This window comes from Varroa destructor, unplaced genomic scaffold, assembly GCF_002443255.2.
Source record: "Varroa destructor unplaced genomic scaffold, Vdes_3.0 BEIS01000004.1, whole genome shotgun sequence".
NCBI lineage: Eukaryota > Metazoa > Arthropoda > Arachnida > Mesostigmata > Varroidae > Varroa > Varroa destructor.
In genome coordinates this window covers 12,437,047-12,453,942 of record NW_019211457.1, presented here as the reverse complement: position 1 = coordinate 12,453,942, position 16,896 = coordinate 12,437,047, and the positions used below count along the sequence as shown (strand labels likewise).

General features: G+C 42.5%; 1 protein-coding gene and 1 long non-coding RNA gene across 8 annotated transcripts in view; one reads left to right on the top strand and one right to left on the bottom strand.

Annotated features, from left to right (window-relative positions):
- LOC147755858 (uncharacterized) overlaps positions 1 to 11,543 on the bottom strand; it is a 35,515-nt gene extending 23,972 nt beyond the window's left edge. The window contains exon 1 of the long non-coding RNA XR_015326889.1: positions 9,758 to 11,543. This is a non-coding gene — a long non-coding RNA (uncharacterized LOC147755858). The remainder of the gene's footprint in view (positions 1 to 9,757) is intronic.
- The window catches only part of LOC111250519 (sodium-dependent proline transporter-like), a 51,543-nt gene continuing 35,087 nt past the window's right edge, over positions 441 to 16,896 (top strand). For all 7 annotated transcript variants that reach the window (XR_015326879.1, XR_015326878.1, XR_015326877.1 and 4 more), the window contains exon 1: positions 441 to 579. Coding sequence is in view for 2 of the 7 variants with exons in the window: in XM_022805928.2 (XP_022661663.1) it covers positions 556 to 579 (24 nt within the window). In the remaining 5 variants the exon portion in view is untranslated. The remainder of the gene's footprint in view (positions 580 to 16,896) is intronic.

Here is a 16,896-nt window from a genome sequence, read left to right as displayed (position 1 = left end):
AACCCACGATATTGGAACGCATTGTGTGTATAGCTGGTTATCTTTCTAGCCGCATTATACTTCTATCTTTTCGATTATCTGTTCTATCCTAATTCCTTGGTCGCTGCTTTACCGCTTTTACTTACATCTATATAACTGCAAAGTGGATCAGCTAGTACTAGCCAGCCTTATTCTTTTCGGCTGGGTTTCGATGTGTATGAGGGTGCTACTACTAGTGAGATCGTGCGAATTCATTATCACGACAGCGAGGTTCATCATGAAGACAACGTACCTATTTCCAAAATGATTCTTGGCTTGATACCGTCATTTACAATAGCCGAAGACTAACAGCTCAGTGTTACCGTTCCAGCTGTCTGGCGGACGAAGTGAGGTACTCACGCACAGCGAAGCGCGTTGTTTTTCCTTTTCGGAGCTTTTTGCCTTCTGTAGTTTTACTAGTATATCATTCTAACTGAGTAAGTGTGGCGAAGTGTCTGAAAATAGAAGATCGCAATAAGAAGAACGGTCCATTTCTTTACCCGAATATTCTTTGGGGTGTCATCTTCGCTTGTACCTATGCCGGTCTTCACGATGCTCGGGGTAAGTTGACGACACAAAGGAAGCTTCAGTATATTGAATGTGATCAGTGGTTAAACACGAAACAATACGTAACTTGGACAGGTTACATTGATGTGAAATATCTTGCGGAACACTTGGACGTTTCTTACTTTTCATGCCTGGGCCGCCTTAACAGCTCCATAATTTAAATCATTCCATCACTCGAGCAGCCCAAAGGCAAGAGCGGTGTAGTCACGGTTTCACGATTCGAATACTGGGCGTTTAATTAGCATTTGCTGAACACATCAAAAGGCAGAGAATTATGAACGTTCAAGTCCCGCCGTTTATATAAATGTGCATGTTTTCGGCCGTGCGATTGATATTAAGTACGACACTTCTAGCTAGATGGCTTCAGCTTCAGGCCAGCTGGATGGTTTAAATCATTTTAACACGTGTTTTAACAAAGGATACATTATGGATAAGGTACACAATTTGTTGTAGAAAGAAAAAAAAACCGAAAAATAGTTAGGTTTTAGCGTTGCCGACGCAACTAAAATCGATTCGAGAAGTTGCCTTAGTGATTACCAATTGGTGATGATGCGGTCTTCTGTATTTGAGGCTGTCTCTCATATTCTCGTGAGGACGATGCCTTTGGAGACATTGACAACTGATTTGAGTACATTATATAGGATTACACTACGTGAGAACCGGTTCCGGCTGTGGTTACTGACGGCCCCCATTTCCCTCATTGGTGGAGGTTTCACACCGAACAGTGGACTAACATCCATGGGAACCCGAACTATCTGAACATTTCCGAGGAAGAACCCAGAAAGTTGTTTCTTGTTTGTTTGCATATCAAAGAATTGTTCTCCTTAATAATTATGGTTATTGTTATTATATTTTCAGTTAATATTTTGCACAAATTAAAACTGTCTAGATTCCGTATAGATCGCTTAGATGATGGGCAGCTATAATAATTTAGGAGTAGTAGGTGCCGATGTCTGAATTCTCCAACCTTTGTTTCATGTGAATTGTAGCTGGGGTCCGATTCAACGGTCACAATCTGAAACTTGCAGATCGGAATTTAAAAACATAAGATATATGGAATTCCAGTACGAAAATGACGGACGTTGAAACCTGACTTAAGCACAAAGTGCCTCACCCATTGAATCACTGCCTAGAAAATTTTTTTGTATTTCTTCATCTGCCTGCCTTAACAACAATAAAAGGCTAGGCACAACCTAAAGTGAAGTAACCTAATAATAGTTTAGAAATTAAATTTGAAGTATCCGAAATGCAACTGTCCGACAACGTTATCTAAATGAAACATCTAAAAAAAACATACCGAACCTAAACTACATTATTTACATATATGCAGTGGATTATGCTGTTTGGGGCTGGAAAATTTTCTGTCGGGAAGTGTTACTTGATTAAATACTCTATTTTGCCCGACGGTTGGGCATATCTTTGAACTTGCAGTGAGGATAGATATTTCTAATCCCACATTCTACTTATTATACGTGTTTACATATATACAGTCACTGTGAATATATTTTTTATAGATAAACAAAGGGGCAGTCAAATTTGTGCTAAAGTTGAGAGTTCTACAATAGAATCGAAGAGAAATATATTTATTCTAGCGTTAATCTGTAACCCGCTGCAATCTCACGCTCTAATGGAGACCCAATAGCCCCGAAAGTCTGCACCTCGTTTAACCAATTAGACCAACTGCCACAGATATGGGAACTAAACGCGTACCTATTGGTTCGTTATATAGCAATCTAACTTTAAAGTTCCTTCAACAAGTTAGTTAGTTCAATCCAAATATTTTAGTCAAGTAGTAGGTATAGTCGTTGATGCGCATATTCTTACGAGGGCATATAGCCAAGTAGTAGGCTGACTGCTAGGCAATTTTCCGGTATTCCCACCGGGAATAGCATGAAGTTTTTTACTCGCATCAAACATTGCGATACATAGACGATTATACGTGGTGGACAATTTAGAAAAACGTCTGAGACGGACACATATTTCGATTCTGTGCTTTCATCATGTACGTTTGTTGTTTAGAATTGTGCTGCATGTCTACTTCCTTCGCTTAACAGACCTACTTTACTCACACATTTGTCTAGTATGAAAGGTAGCTGATGACACAGAATAGCGATACGTATCCAGTCAACTCTGTTCCAAAATGAAGTGACGCTCAGTTTCGCTCTTGTTTTGTTGCCCGATTATATCTGAACAACCCTAACACACTGAAAAAAGGATTTACTTGGAAATATCGCAACCATAGGAAAAGGCAAAGTAAACTACGATGGTAATCAGAAATCAATTCATCTCTGATGTGGCTCGTTGAAGGTCTCACTTCAGTCCATGACGTACGTTATATTTGTACATTACGCATTTGTTGCTTCGGATCATACGCAGACATACGCTCAAGCAACAACCTATAGGTTAGTGGGGGGATTTCAGATAGAAAAGTTCATAGAATCGCGAAGAAAGGCTTCGTAAAGCAAAGCTGCGACTAGAAAGCCAATTGACAACTTGGACGATTTTGTATTTCGGTCGTTCATCTGAATACTGCAATATAAAACGAATGCCACTCCAATGTTTTTTTTTTTCGCGCACGCTCATATACAAATAGCCAGTATGGCAAAGTTGAGACGATCATCGAAGGTTGCCTGAGCATCAAAGTTACAGGTAGGTATGCTCTTGTGTCTCCTATATACAGCTGTGTACGTAAAATACTAATTTTTTACATGAATTATTCTTGGAAGACACAAGACACGTGCAACACATCAAAGGTAAACAAACTAGATATATGATATGCTGATGAAGACACATCACTCTAGAGCGCTTAGTGCAAGCTGCTGCGGCTGCTGAAAACTTCAAACAATACAAAGGTCCGGTGTACAAAGGCATTGTCGACAGACAGCACGAAAGTGATGGGGATCTGGGACGGGAGCGAAAAAACGAAAGTCTCAAGGATTCTGAAGTGGCCAAAGAATTTTCGTGCCTGCTTAGCGCACTGCTGGCGACTCAGCAAAAGAAAAGAAGGAGAATATCGCTTTCAGTGGACACTTCGATGATACTGTTGCTGCTACGTTTTGACGTGGTAGCGTTGCGACCCCTACTAATTTTAATTCCAATTATTGTGTAAGTCCCTTCTAAAAAACTGTCAGTGCACCAGGCGGCGCTGGTGTCTTTATTCCAGTTACGCTTTCATGGTATTCATTTGAAAAACGCTGTATGCCACAATGTCATAGTAACGTCGAACGTGAGCTGCCATGGACTCATGTCTTGAAGCCTCTTCTTTTCCTGCCGTCTTGCGAATGGACGAAAGAAAGCTGCTTTGAACGGTAACAGTGACTCAAGATCAAAATTCTATCCATCCGCTGTCAGTTACAGTTTTATTTACATTGCATTTCCTCAAAAAACGCAAAAATTTAAATTATACACAGAAAACCGACTTTATTTAGCTACAGCGGTTTTATTTATAGTATTTTTACATAAATGAATAAACAAGCAGCTCGAAACTGACGCTGTATGTATTTATTACACTTTACCGAATAGAAAGATAGAATTATGGTGAAGTAGGAAATGGTAAATTTCAAGGAAAACGTTTCTTATCTGTTCACAAAAGATTAGTGCAAAACAAATTCGAGTGTTCATCGAAATGTCTCAGACATTTTATACATATTAGTCCCTTAACAACTCTGATCAATAAGCCTGACTAATATATATTCGGCGCATTCTTCTTAGGTAACTTTTCTATTCTATCTCTAAATTAATATATATATATATATACATGTAGAGTCAAGCTGGAGTGAGAAGACTGCCTTGCCATATTTAAGCTGCAAAACATTAGCATATGGCTAATCTACTGTCAATAAGAAGAACAGTACTCTTTTTCCAGCGACCTCAAGCCGTTCTCCGTGACAACCGGTACGAGGGAAATAATGGCACTGAAGTGTCTGGGTGATATTATCCATCATGCAACAACAAACGATAGATAGTTTTGGGCGAATCCTCACCTTTTTTCCATTGGGTTCCATTGCTACATTTTCTGTTATCAATGGTAGGATGAACAAAACAAAGGCGCGTACAATTTCATATTCATGACAGGCGGGTAATTTTTCCGGAAGCCGCGAAGAATCTGTGACGCCGATTTTATTCTTCGATTTTGTCAAGGTCATATGCAAATCCGGCGTTGCTTTAATAAATAAACCGCTAAACAATTCGTTTTTAGTTGTGGAATATATCAGGCATTCGGAATACTTCTGTCTGTGGATTAAGATTGTATCTTCATGTGAAAATACTTAGTTTTACGATAATGGTCGACAATGAACATGAAAGTATATATATAGCACAATACCAGTGCTCTAAATTCTACGAAGTAGCTACTGGGAGGGGAGAGATGATTGTAGACCGACGACGAAAAGTTGCCCCCTGCCATGAACAAATATGGCAACCACGGTTGCGGGAAAAGATCCCAACTACTTATGTACTATTGATAGATATGTGTGACAACATTCGACTAGTCGTTGAATCTATTGGAAACAGGTGCAAGAGTGAAACTGTTATCTCTCATAGAACAAAATTGCAGTACGCCAAAGCATCAAATTGATAAATTAAGTTGTAATCAAACAAAAAGTAAGCACATTAAATATGAATGAATTTATCAAGCTTCTGGGAGAGATACTGCCGCACCCTTTCTTTTGCCTGCCCGGATGGCTAACTTGTACCTCGTACGAGCTGTTCCCTTTTCCACGCCCAATGGCGACGCAAAAAGGAAAAGGCTTGCAGATCGAGCGGCTTTTTACTTGTTGGTCAAATTCTGGACCAAAGGACCGGCGCCGCTTTGTCGACTACACCTTTTGTTGTCCGCATGTACTTTGCTCCCCTATATACCAGCGCGTGTGTTTCTAACGCAAAAGAGACACAATCAATGCCCGATGACTTACTGATTTAAACTACTTTATAAAATAGAAGAAAAAAAACTTTGAATATATGTATCGTATAGTTCCGCATGCGCTGCTCTCAGTGTGTCAGGTATCTGTTCGACAGTCTTTCCCCCTTGCAAGGAATTCTAACATAAGTTTCGGCAGTCGTGGGCATTCTCTACTCTGTAGTAGGTCAATAAAAACATTCATCACCTGGTACTAATTTCTCTCGTGTCCAACCTATAGTAATTTCCACAGAGCACGTAGCTAGCTCAAGTAACCTTGTCTCCACTAAATGTTTTATGTAGATGTGTCGCTCTGCATGATAGCTAGTTTTGCTCACATACGTACGATGGCCTTTCCACGAGCAGATAGCAAATGTAGTCCTTGCTTTTCTCTCGATCAACTCCAAGGTCAAAAAAAGCTCGCAAGATGATAACCGCTAGCTTACGCAATGTCAGCAGTGATGACACGTTTGCAAGGCGTATGCTTCCTAAGAAAGCATATGATAAATAGTACACAATGGGACTGTACGACGTTTGAGCATAATTATCTTATATAAAACTAAAACTTCGTTTATTATAGATTTTACAGCAGGTTAAACGCAATTACTCTCTTTTTCATCGAAATTAAGCGGAAAAATTGTTTCAACCTACACTATGAAAATTCTTGTTTTTTTAAGGTACTACTTTACTTTTTTCCATTGATCAAACAACACTGTTAAGTTCTCCATCTATCCTTGATGTGGTTTGTGGAAACGCCAAGCCCGGGAAATTTAAAATCTAATACCGGCCCGCTACTCAGTGACGAATGGTTAGTACTACCGCGATTAAGGTGTGAATGCCTATCTATGTTTCAGCGGTCCAATAGTCCTGATGTTCTTTTGCGGGAAAGGTTCTGAGACTGTGATTCAGAATACTGTTGCCTGAATCTATAAACTATGAAACATACTGGCTGTGTCGTAAAGAACAAGACGCGAGTAATTTTTGATCGGATCCGAAAATCACACAGAGGCCATTGGCCACTTTTTTTGTCCTTTTAATGACTTCATGCGACCTTAGGAGGTAGTAGATGTTCTAAAGCGGAGGACGAATAGCGCAATTTGACGATGCCTTTATGATAGATTATATGTTGGCCTAGGGTCACCGTCGTTACTTTTCTAAGATCAAATAAAGGCACTTCTTTCATTCGTTCCTATTAATAATTTTTCACCTTTAAATCCACCTTCTAAGTCGAACAGCTTATGTAGGTGGTTTACTTGAAAAAGCTCCAGTGAATTTTTAGCTTTTTGCTACTGCAGATAGTTGGCAATGTAAATCAATTCGGTAAGCATCAAACACCAGCGTTTTAACTCATATTGGACTACTTCTCCGAATAGGTAGCCTTCTTTATTTACACGCACGCTGTGTAGTACTTGTATATAAGCACACCGAATATATATATTGCAGATACTTTTCAGCTGCATTTGATGAGTTGTGTGATGCATCAGATGAGGAAGGATTGGACGTTTTTAAGGCAAAGGTTAAAAAGACTCTGTTAAAAATAGGTAACAGCGGACCTAGGCCATGGCAACTTGACGGTTCGGCTACTTATAGGGTAAAGTAAGAGGATCGTCACAGGGCGCTGAACATTATCTCTTCGACAAAACATAGAATAATCAATCAGACGGCTATATGGCAATTATCGCCACCGTTTTGCAGCAATAAAAAAAATTCATCTAAACGCCTCAGGCGTCGCCCACCTATCACATCTGTATCAGCTTGACTAGGTCAGATATAAACTCTAAGCTGTACTCTGTTGGCTATCTACTTAGACTATTGAACAGTTTTTTCCGGTTATCTATCGTTTCGATAGATACATATAGATAGAAACAAGCGTGTCAATTAGAGATACATGGTACGCCCACTTTGATTTTGAAACAAACCGTAATCGTGTTACTCTCTGTTTGTGTGTATGCCTGCCCAACGCCTACGACGACAACCGCTCTTTCCACAGTGACGCCAGCCAACTTCTATTATTATGAAAGTATTCTATTCTATATAATATCTTTGAAAGTGTAGACATTTATGCTGCACTTATCGCTCAGGTGACTTAACTTGTTTCACAAGGCGCAACGATTCTGGACAGAAGAAGCTTAATTGTATAACTATATATTGGCGCGCACATATGAGTGCCGTAAGAACTGTCTATCACAAGTACGCGTCCACGTTTACAGCAGGCATCTTTTCTTTGTAAACAGTGGGTAACGATATTATATATATACATATATATATATATATATATATATATATATAATGTTACATAGCGACCGTTCTTTTAAAAACAGGATTCGCATTTGGCAAATATTCACTTAAGTGTAGATTTTCGCTCACTTGATGAGAGTCAATCATAAAAAGTAGGTACTCACGTCATTTTGACCTTTTGCCTAGTTTGTTTACTCAGAAATAGCTTGATTCCAACAGCTCGCTTTTTTGAAATAAATAAAATATATTCTAAGATTTATAGCAGCAAATCAGCAGAAACACGAACCCAAAACAACAATACGTATATATTAAACCCTCCTGATCAAACCGTGTAAACAATTCATTTCACCAATGAATGTATGTGACTTCATTGTTCCGTAGCTTTATATATCTAAGAGAGACACTTGCTACATTTATACATAATGCTAGCTCACGTAACTTGTCAAATGTCCGCATGTCGCCGTTCAAACAAAACACAGCCGATTGAAGTTACAGGGGAGCGACCTCAAAACGAGCTTTTCACGAGAATGCTTTTACTTCTATTAGGTTGGCGACTCTGAGCGACTCTGAGTGAGCGATGATAAAGACTGAGTCAAATACGATAGTCCTACGTGTGTGATGGTCATTTGAAAATGCGGATCCTCCAAAAGAGTGACGTAATGACGTGCAGCCCATGTAACTATGCGCGCTATTGGAGCAAAGTGCTGCAATTAGACAGAGAGCATTCTGCATAGTGTAGTTAGCTTCAACGTCAAACACAGCGAGCACTTTTTCAAAGTATGCTGTTGAATGAATAAAGGAGCAGTCTTCAGAAAAGATCCGTTTACAGAGGGCAGTATTTCGCCATCTAAATTGAACAAACAAAATCCGTAATCTAGAGACTTTCCAGCATAGCAGGGTGATTTTGTATAGGCTTCGCCAGTCGCCTATCGAACAGTGTTATCGGAGCGCTTCGAGTGTCGTTAGCCTAGTCGCAACTTTCGGCCGGTTTGAGGGAAAGCTAAAACTCTCGATTCTTAGGCAGCGTAAATGGTTATCCAAGCATGGTTAAACCCTCAATGTACAGTATCGTTGAGACTTCTACAAAACGCTAGAAGTGTCTTAAACTTGATTCTAGGTTACTCGAACCCACGTAACAGTTCAGCGTAAGTTCACGTGTCAACATGTATCATTTTGGGCATACACGCCACCCTAGATTCTGGCTCAGCCTGTACCGAGAAAACACGAGAATATCAACAGCAAATTTGAGCGGTTCCCAATGGAATTGCTGCGTCGAATCTGCATCTCCTGCTTAGTCCGTCGAAAATGTCGACACAGACTACAGGAGTGGCTCTAATTCGTCCGCCCAAACAACTCTAGTTCTTTATTATCTTCTACTTCGGAAGAATTCATTTCCTTTCCACGCGGACTACGTATGATACCCGTTCAGTTTCCCCTTGTTTTATCAAATAACATGCAATCCGAGACGATGATGCGCGACACCGACGTCATGCCCTCCCGCCTATTTTATTTGCTAGATTATTATACGGATGTTGCATTGATGAAAAGGTTAAAAGGCTTACAAACGGTTATCGACCACGCAGCCGCAAACTAAACACTCGACACTGAAGGCTCCCCTTCGGTGTGGGTTTGCTTTTTGTCTCCTTCCCAAGCCATCACCGCCGCCACCAGCCTAAGCCGCTTTCTTTAGCAGTCCCTTTCGTGATATTGGTCATAATTTCAATAGACACAGGTATCTTTCCAGACGTAGACACGCTCGTGCCACTAGAGCAATCAGTCGCCGCTACACGCCACAGCATCGCGCATCGCCAATCGGCAACATGAGCGAGCGACGACGACGACGACGACGACGACGACGACGATACGATTTCTAGCCCTTTGTCTGTCTGTCTGTCTGTAATCCAACAGCCACTAGCGCCCCCGCGCGGCTTCCTATCGAAACAAACCGAAGGTATCTCGGAAAACGACGTTCGTTGCAACAGGGCCATCGCTGTTATGCTACTGCTATTGCACGATTTCGACGCTGCGCCCTCTTACCTTGATGACATAAAACAGCAGCTCTTATAACATTTCAGTCCTTTTCAAGCTGTCATAAGTATCTCAGTTCCACGACCCATCGCGACAATGTGAAGATGCTGGCGGCCTTCGAAGGCGAATTTCTTCTCTCTGCTACACATCGTTCGTCCAGTAACCTGAACACAGAGCCTAGCACGTACGTCACAGCTAGTGCAAGTGGTAGAGTACCAAGACAAATAGGGAACAAAGTAACGAAAAACAACACGATGAAGCAGATGGGGCGGCCGATCGATTTTCGCCGTCGCCACCGTGAGGGGGCTCAGCAGTTTTAAAAGGAAGAAAGCAGCTAGGCGCAAACAACAAGCGGTAGCTGGCGCGAGTATGACGGGTAAGAGAAGAAGCGACTGAACAATGCCACAATACAAAGGGAAAACGACACTGAACTGGGCTGATTGCAGTCTGTTCTCGCTCTCCATTTCATTCGTGTGTAGGCGTGGGTGGATGTGTATGTAGGTCGTGTGCTATGGCGGGCAGGCGAGCCACTTCTTTCCACGCGCACGCTCAGTTAGACATGCATGACAACATTGCACGGCACTTAGCTGGCTTGTTTCTTTATTTTTTCAGTACTCTATGTTGTAGCATTGAACGTCAACGTAAACTAAAAGGTGACGAAGCGCAATTGCTGGACCTCGAAACAACAGCAGCAGCTGGAGCATCGGGAGCGCGTCGTCACTGTTATTGTTGTGGATAGAAGTGACGGTAATACATGGAGCACTGCCGTTGCCGCTGGTACGTGGCGGCAACGAGCCTCATTGTGGTAGTAGTCCGCACGATAACACACACCGCCGTCGCTGGAGTACGCAGGCGCGTGGAGGAGCAAGCTGCTCATCGAAGCCATCAATTGAAGGCATCGTCGGCAGCAGCAGTAGGAGCTGAAGGAAACCAATCCCGCACATAGTGGCGTCGCCACGCAGCTTGCACACCGCAGCAAAATGTACGCCGCTTTCGCAGTGGACGTGAGCCAGGGTTCATGGAATCTGAAACTAGGAAGCTGAAACTATTGCACCATGAAAAGGCTACATTGTGTAGCAGCTGCTGCTGCTGCTGCTGCCGCTGCCTGAACATTTTCCGAAAAGAAGAGCGAAAGCGGGAGCCGCAGTATTTGGCACGCCATGACGCAAAACGATAAGCGGACACAGAAAGCTCCCCAAAGAGGGCCACTCTCGTCACCACTTCATCCTGATGATTGTCAGCCAGTGCTTGATTGATTGTTTGTGCACACGCGCCTGTGCTCAGGACACAGTAGAAGGTGGCGCCTTTCGTTCGCTTGTTTGGAATGAGGAGTGCGCACAGCTCGCTGGTAGGAATTAACGTACGCTCGTTGTGAGCATCTAAAGCGCTATGGCTAACGGTTTCCTAGAGAGAAAGAGGGATACATCTACTCCTCCGCATTCTCCTCTCCCTCCAGGATAGTCGTAACGGTAGTACTAGTCGTAGTCATAGGTGGAAGAAACGAAAAAAAGGACGCGAAACAGAGGATAAGAGCCGCAACACTAAACGCTTCTCTGAACGATAGCAGAGGCTACAATGGCGGCCTCTCATCATTGTCCCTAGAAAGTCTGGCGAGGGTCCTGTCAGAACAGGAAGAAAAGTTGTTTCTACCGCCGCTAACGACGTCGAGCATACAAGACTACTCGGGTTGGTCAGAGGCGCAGAAACATTAGCGGCGGCTGCATTCCTGCTGGTTTTATATGCTTTTTTTTAAATATTTTTTTTTTTTATGATCGCGTCGTGTGCGATATTACCCGTGGCGTTATTCCAATGGCCAGTGACTTCGTTCACCCAACGATTGGATCCTACCGGGCGCAGTGCTCCGTGGAGCTGATTTAGCCTTGCCCGACTTTATAATTTGCAGGAGGACCATCCTGGTGGATTATGAACCTTGCATAAACAAGCCCTTACACCGTAATGTGGTCCGTTTTAAGCTTACTTTGACAAAGGAGCATGCATATATATGCATCACTCTAATAAACGACCGCTTGTATTGCGCGTGGGTCTGATTTGGGTTGACCTTAGATTGTATGTGTGCGTTCTTCGTACTTGCTACGCACAGACCGATATAAACAAGTGAAAGACGACGAGCATAGCCAAGGGACGAAGGATTTCCGGGCTTATGAAGGTGATCGTGCTATCATCGTAGGCGTAGTCGAGCGTCAGCATGTGACTGACCATTATCGAAGACCAAGTAACTACAGCTCAGCTAATAATCCGGTTACTTCCGCATGGTTGAACTCGCCTCCGTCCTTTGGTTGTCTTCGTTGATATGTCCTTATCTGTCCGACTACAGATACTGCTAATTAGTACGAGGTAGTCCGTTTGCGTACGATCTGCATTACTCCATTAACTCTTCCTAATCGTGAAAGTCCACATCTTCAGAAGTGCAATGGCTCCAACCTAGGATCAGCTATCCACACGAGATACAAGCAATCCATGATTTCGGTTCGTATCACATCTACGGGCGACCTGGATCCTAACGACCCTTAGCCTTTGTGTAAAATTTCCGTAACCCTTTTCCCACCAGTCGGACTTGCTGTCCTAAATGTTCCTCTTATTCTTTGACGGCCAAAACGCGAGACCCTATCATTATAGCTTCTGAGAATGGACGGAGCGCGTGTGAGAGATCTTAGTGTGAGCAGAGTGCCATTTGAGTAGTGCCAGTTAGTAATGTTCTGTTGACTTCGACGATATCGTCTAAATATCTTCAGATGCTCAGTCACTCTTAGGAGTTAGGTGGAAGGTCCATGGCTAACTTGCGCTGAGAAAATTAATCATTTTTGTGTCATTGTGCCTATCTGTGCTGCATATCTCAATAGAGCGGACGCACCTGTCACGCTTTGCAAACTTTTATCAGACTAGCACTACACTTGACGACGACGATTTCAGTGGCAACTTCACTCTACTTTTTGTTCCTGCGTAAAAATCGTAGCTTATGGCAGTGAGTTAAGCGGATGAGACTGCATCGACTTCAACTCGGCCCCCGAACAGATGATGACCATGGCGGCGGCGGCGGCGGCGGCGGCGGCGGCAGCAGCGATGACGACTGACGCGATGCGCAAGAGCAAAAGCGGCAGCCTTAATAGCGAGTAAACAAAAGCAAAGCGGTCATCATAGTGGTCTTCAATTGATACAACCAATCATCACACTTCAACTAAGTTGAAGTGCACGTCGTGAAGTCGCTCTAGATTTCCCTCCGTTTTGCTTTTGCTTTGGCTTTATGTATGTACATGCACAAGTACTGTTAATCTTCTTCGAAGGCTCCTTCTGATACTGTTGCCGGCCGACAGGTTTTTACCAATAGGAAAGGCAAGCGACGACGACGACGACGACGACGATGATGGTGTGGCCTTCTGCAACGGGCCTCTGTTTATTTAAATAAACGATTTCAGACAGAAGAATCCAACAACGGCGGACTACGGCTACAGGGGCTGCGCTTCATCTTATTTTCGCATAGTGAAGGAGAAACAGCAAACGTCAGACTTTTGCGTATGAACACAGCGATAGCGACGGTGGCGTAAGGCTCCATTCCGCTCGCGAACTACCAATTCCCGAGTTCCCTTCCCCGCACTGCCTTCTTGAGGATGAAATCGATTCGTGTTACTTGTATATGTATGTTTGTTTGTTCGTTTGTTTGTTGATGTGTGACACCTCGATAAAAATGCCATTTCGCTGGTCGAATAGATCGTCACAGACAACGAACTAGTTGTCGACTTAGCGACGAATCTTTTGGTACGCATTCCGCGTATCTTCACTTAATAATTCCATTAAAAAAAAAAACAAAGATGCAAGTCGGTGTGCAGTGTTGAAAAATTTGTTACACTGGTTGGCTATACATGACCGATGCATGACACGTGCCGTGCTTTTCAAGTTATCCTATACCAAAAGAACAAAACGAAGGAGATTTTTGCAAAAAGAAAAAAACGTGGTTCTCGCTTAAATTGTTGACGCAATTGCTGCCAATAGAAAATCCAACGAAGCAAAATTTTCAACTGATCTCCCACATTAGCAATGTCTTCCAGTTCATCTATTTGTTAGCTGCCGCCATAAGTTGCCCCGCTTAGTGATATCTTGCCGTCCTCTGTTCCTTGTCAGAGTTTATCCTCACAGCTCATGTGCATAATGCATATATATACAATACAAGTGTAACGCCAGGATATCGGAGAGAAGGACAACGTTACGAGGATTTCTAGCGACGTGTAAGTATAGTATGTGCCGTTGTTGATATTGTCGGTGTTCCAGCTGCAGCTAGAATAGAATTATAGAAATCATGGAATACAAAGCACATAAAAGCATGCGATGACATTTCATTGTACGTCCACTAGCACAGTGTAGCTCGCTTTTTGTTTTGTCCCGCTCCCTCACTCGTTCTCTCTCTGGAGAATCGCTCGTAGTTCGCAATGGTCTTCTGATGGCTATGAACCCCCGTCACCTCTAAAATACAGACAGAACGACCAACTGACGTTCAACCCAACTCCTCTCACCAACGATGATGACGACGACGACGACGACGACGACGACGACGTCAGTGACGGCAACGTTGGCCCTCGTCGCCGTTTTCGTGCTGTTTATTAACAGCAATAAGAAGGAGGGTGGAATTTGACGCGGCAAAAGAGAAAGGGAAGAAAAAACGAGGCGACCGGGAACTCGGTCGGTGACCTCTCTTTCTTCTTTAACCAGAAGTTGTCATTTTTGTCAGCAAAAACACATCTATTTATTTACTGAACGAATCCGCGTCGATGCTTATCAAGCTCACCCAGAAAAGGATACTCAAACTAGATACATATTAATCACGCTGCGTGTTTGTGTGTGCGCGCTTATATGTGCGTTTTTTGAGGATTAGTAGGTACTTATATAACACTAGAAAATATCCATCTATTGATTTTGACAGAGAGTATATATGGATAACTATCGTTCATTGAGGATATGAATGAATGGAAAGATGAATGAGAATATAGCGGCCACAATAGATCCTTAATAAATAATAGGTGTTAAAAACATGAGATGGTAATAAATAATAACATAAACGTCTACCGTTTTTTATCTTTCAATCGACAGCTATATTTTAGGCTAAAGTTAAGGCTTCTGCCGTATAAGTGTATCCAACCTTTTTATTCGATATAATCCTTAAAACGAGGATATTTATTATGTCGGGCCCAGTTGACGAAAATTATCTAGCCCTCCTTTACTGTGGTTGTGAATTTTGTTTCTAAGCACATCTTTTTTCTGTAATCCGTATAAACAGAACTACGATTATCGTATGATTGTACCATTACTTATATGGTATTAGCACAAGGACAAACTCATATAAAGTACCGGCTGATCCTTTTTTGACACACCACATTATGCATCCAAATATACGTTCAGACTTTGATTTGTTCTATCTATCAGAGTCAAGCTACCTGGTCTTTAGTTATTTGGCTTTATAGACGGACGTCTAATGAACAAGCCTTGAGATGCGGCATGTTTTTCGTCAGTTGTACGATATCTGTTATACGACATCATATGCCTGCCTATATAATATTATATATAGCAGTAGGTATTGACAATGGCCGAAAAAGCTACGACCAACGCACACAATGCTTCCAAGCTCTGCTCGGCGCCCAGATGCATGTCACGTCCTTAATACTTTACCCCGAACTCTACTGACGAAATGCTGTTTTTCTGCAGGCTACATAGCAAAAGTCCCTCACATGCCCCTCCTTTCAGTCTAGCATTATCTTCGTTTTCAATGAAAGCTCGCCTGTGTGTATCGCTGACCGGGCGTAAAACATCTTGTTGCTCATCAGCCTCTGAGGCCGCGTAATGATGGCAGAAATCCGTGTGTTTCATTTCTGTGTTTTTCTTCTGGGCCACTATTGTTTGGTGGCAAGTTAGGAAGAGTTGGGTGTGTGACGCATCAATAGTCTATCCTAACCCAGAATAAACCGGGAACTCTGCGCTGCCTTGAAGCTTGTGGGTCGAGAGGGAAGAATGTGTCGGAACAACAGAGCCCCGAAATATAGCAAAAGCCTCTGAAACTTTGTGTAGGCAGCGGGCTTCGCGGAGGTCGTAGAGAGTTGGTCTGAACTGGCGCGCGCGGTAGCGCCGTCTTGCACCCACGAACCTCCAGCAGACAGGGACTACTAGCCGAAATTTGGTGTTGATATTATTCATTCGAAATGAAAGCATTATGAGCACTGCCATTGTTATGGTGTAGAAATAGAAAAATTATTGTCATTGTTACAGGAATATCGATCAATTAGTATCCACTTAATTGAGATTCGGCTGCTAAGTTTCGTAGCATTGTTTGTGTAGCGTAATGGGTAGGTAACACGTGCACTATGATCCACTGTGTTTTGATAGGATGTTGTTTCGTAACGGCCTTTCAGTGACAAACCTATTTTAGAAAGGCTTCTAGAAAGATCGATTCAATAGCATCTTATGGCTTCTACTTATTGATGCTTTACGACGTCACAATCCCCCGAAGGAGCCCGGTTTAGTTTATCTAAGTGGGGGATATCGAGCGTCGAACCCCCAGTGGGGGCTGAAGCCTGCGCTGCTTTCATTTTTGCGGTGAGAAAACCAGCTATCAAAGTTCCGACGCGTCGAAGCTGGCTAATAATCGGGTAATTTTCTCTGTCTAACAAATACGATTATATCGTGTCTGTCATGAGCTGTCTGCCCTATAGCGAACTGTATGCCCTAGATATCGGAATGCTTTCAGATTTCACGCGGATAATATAACCTTCTACTCTTTAACGGGCAACACCAGTGATTGACTAGGAACGTTTGACTCGCTGGTCGAGCCTTTTTTTTTATGGGATAAATATATACTGATTATACACGCTCATCAATGAACTAGAAAAAAGTAAGCGGCAGCGTACTTGAGACAAGCGAAGAAACAATTTAGCTTTAGTATTGGATGTGATTGACGATTTTCGTATTATTATATAGCTACAGCGACCCTGAGAATTTATTTCGTACGAAGAATAGCTTAAGTTAGCTGCTTCATTGCCTTTATATGTCGCTTCTGTATGGCAAGAATATGAATATACCGATCAAAGTACCGATAATATAATGTTTCTTTGTAATTTTGGACTGATGGCTTCTGCGCGGTAGGTAAC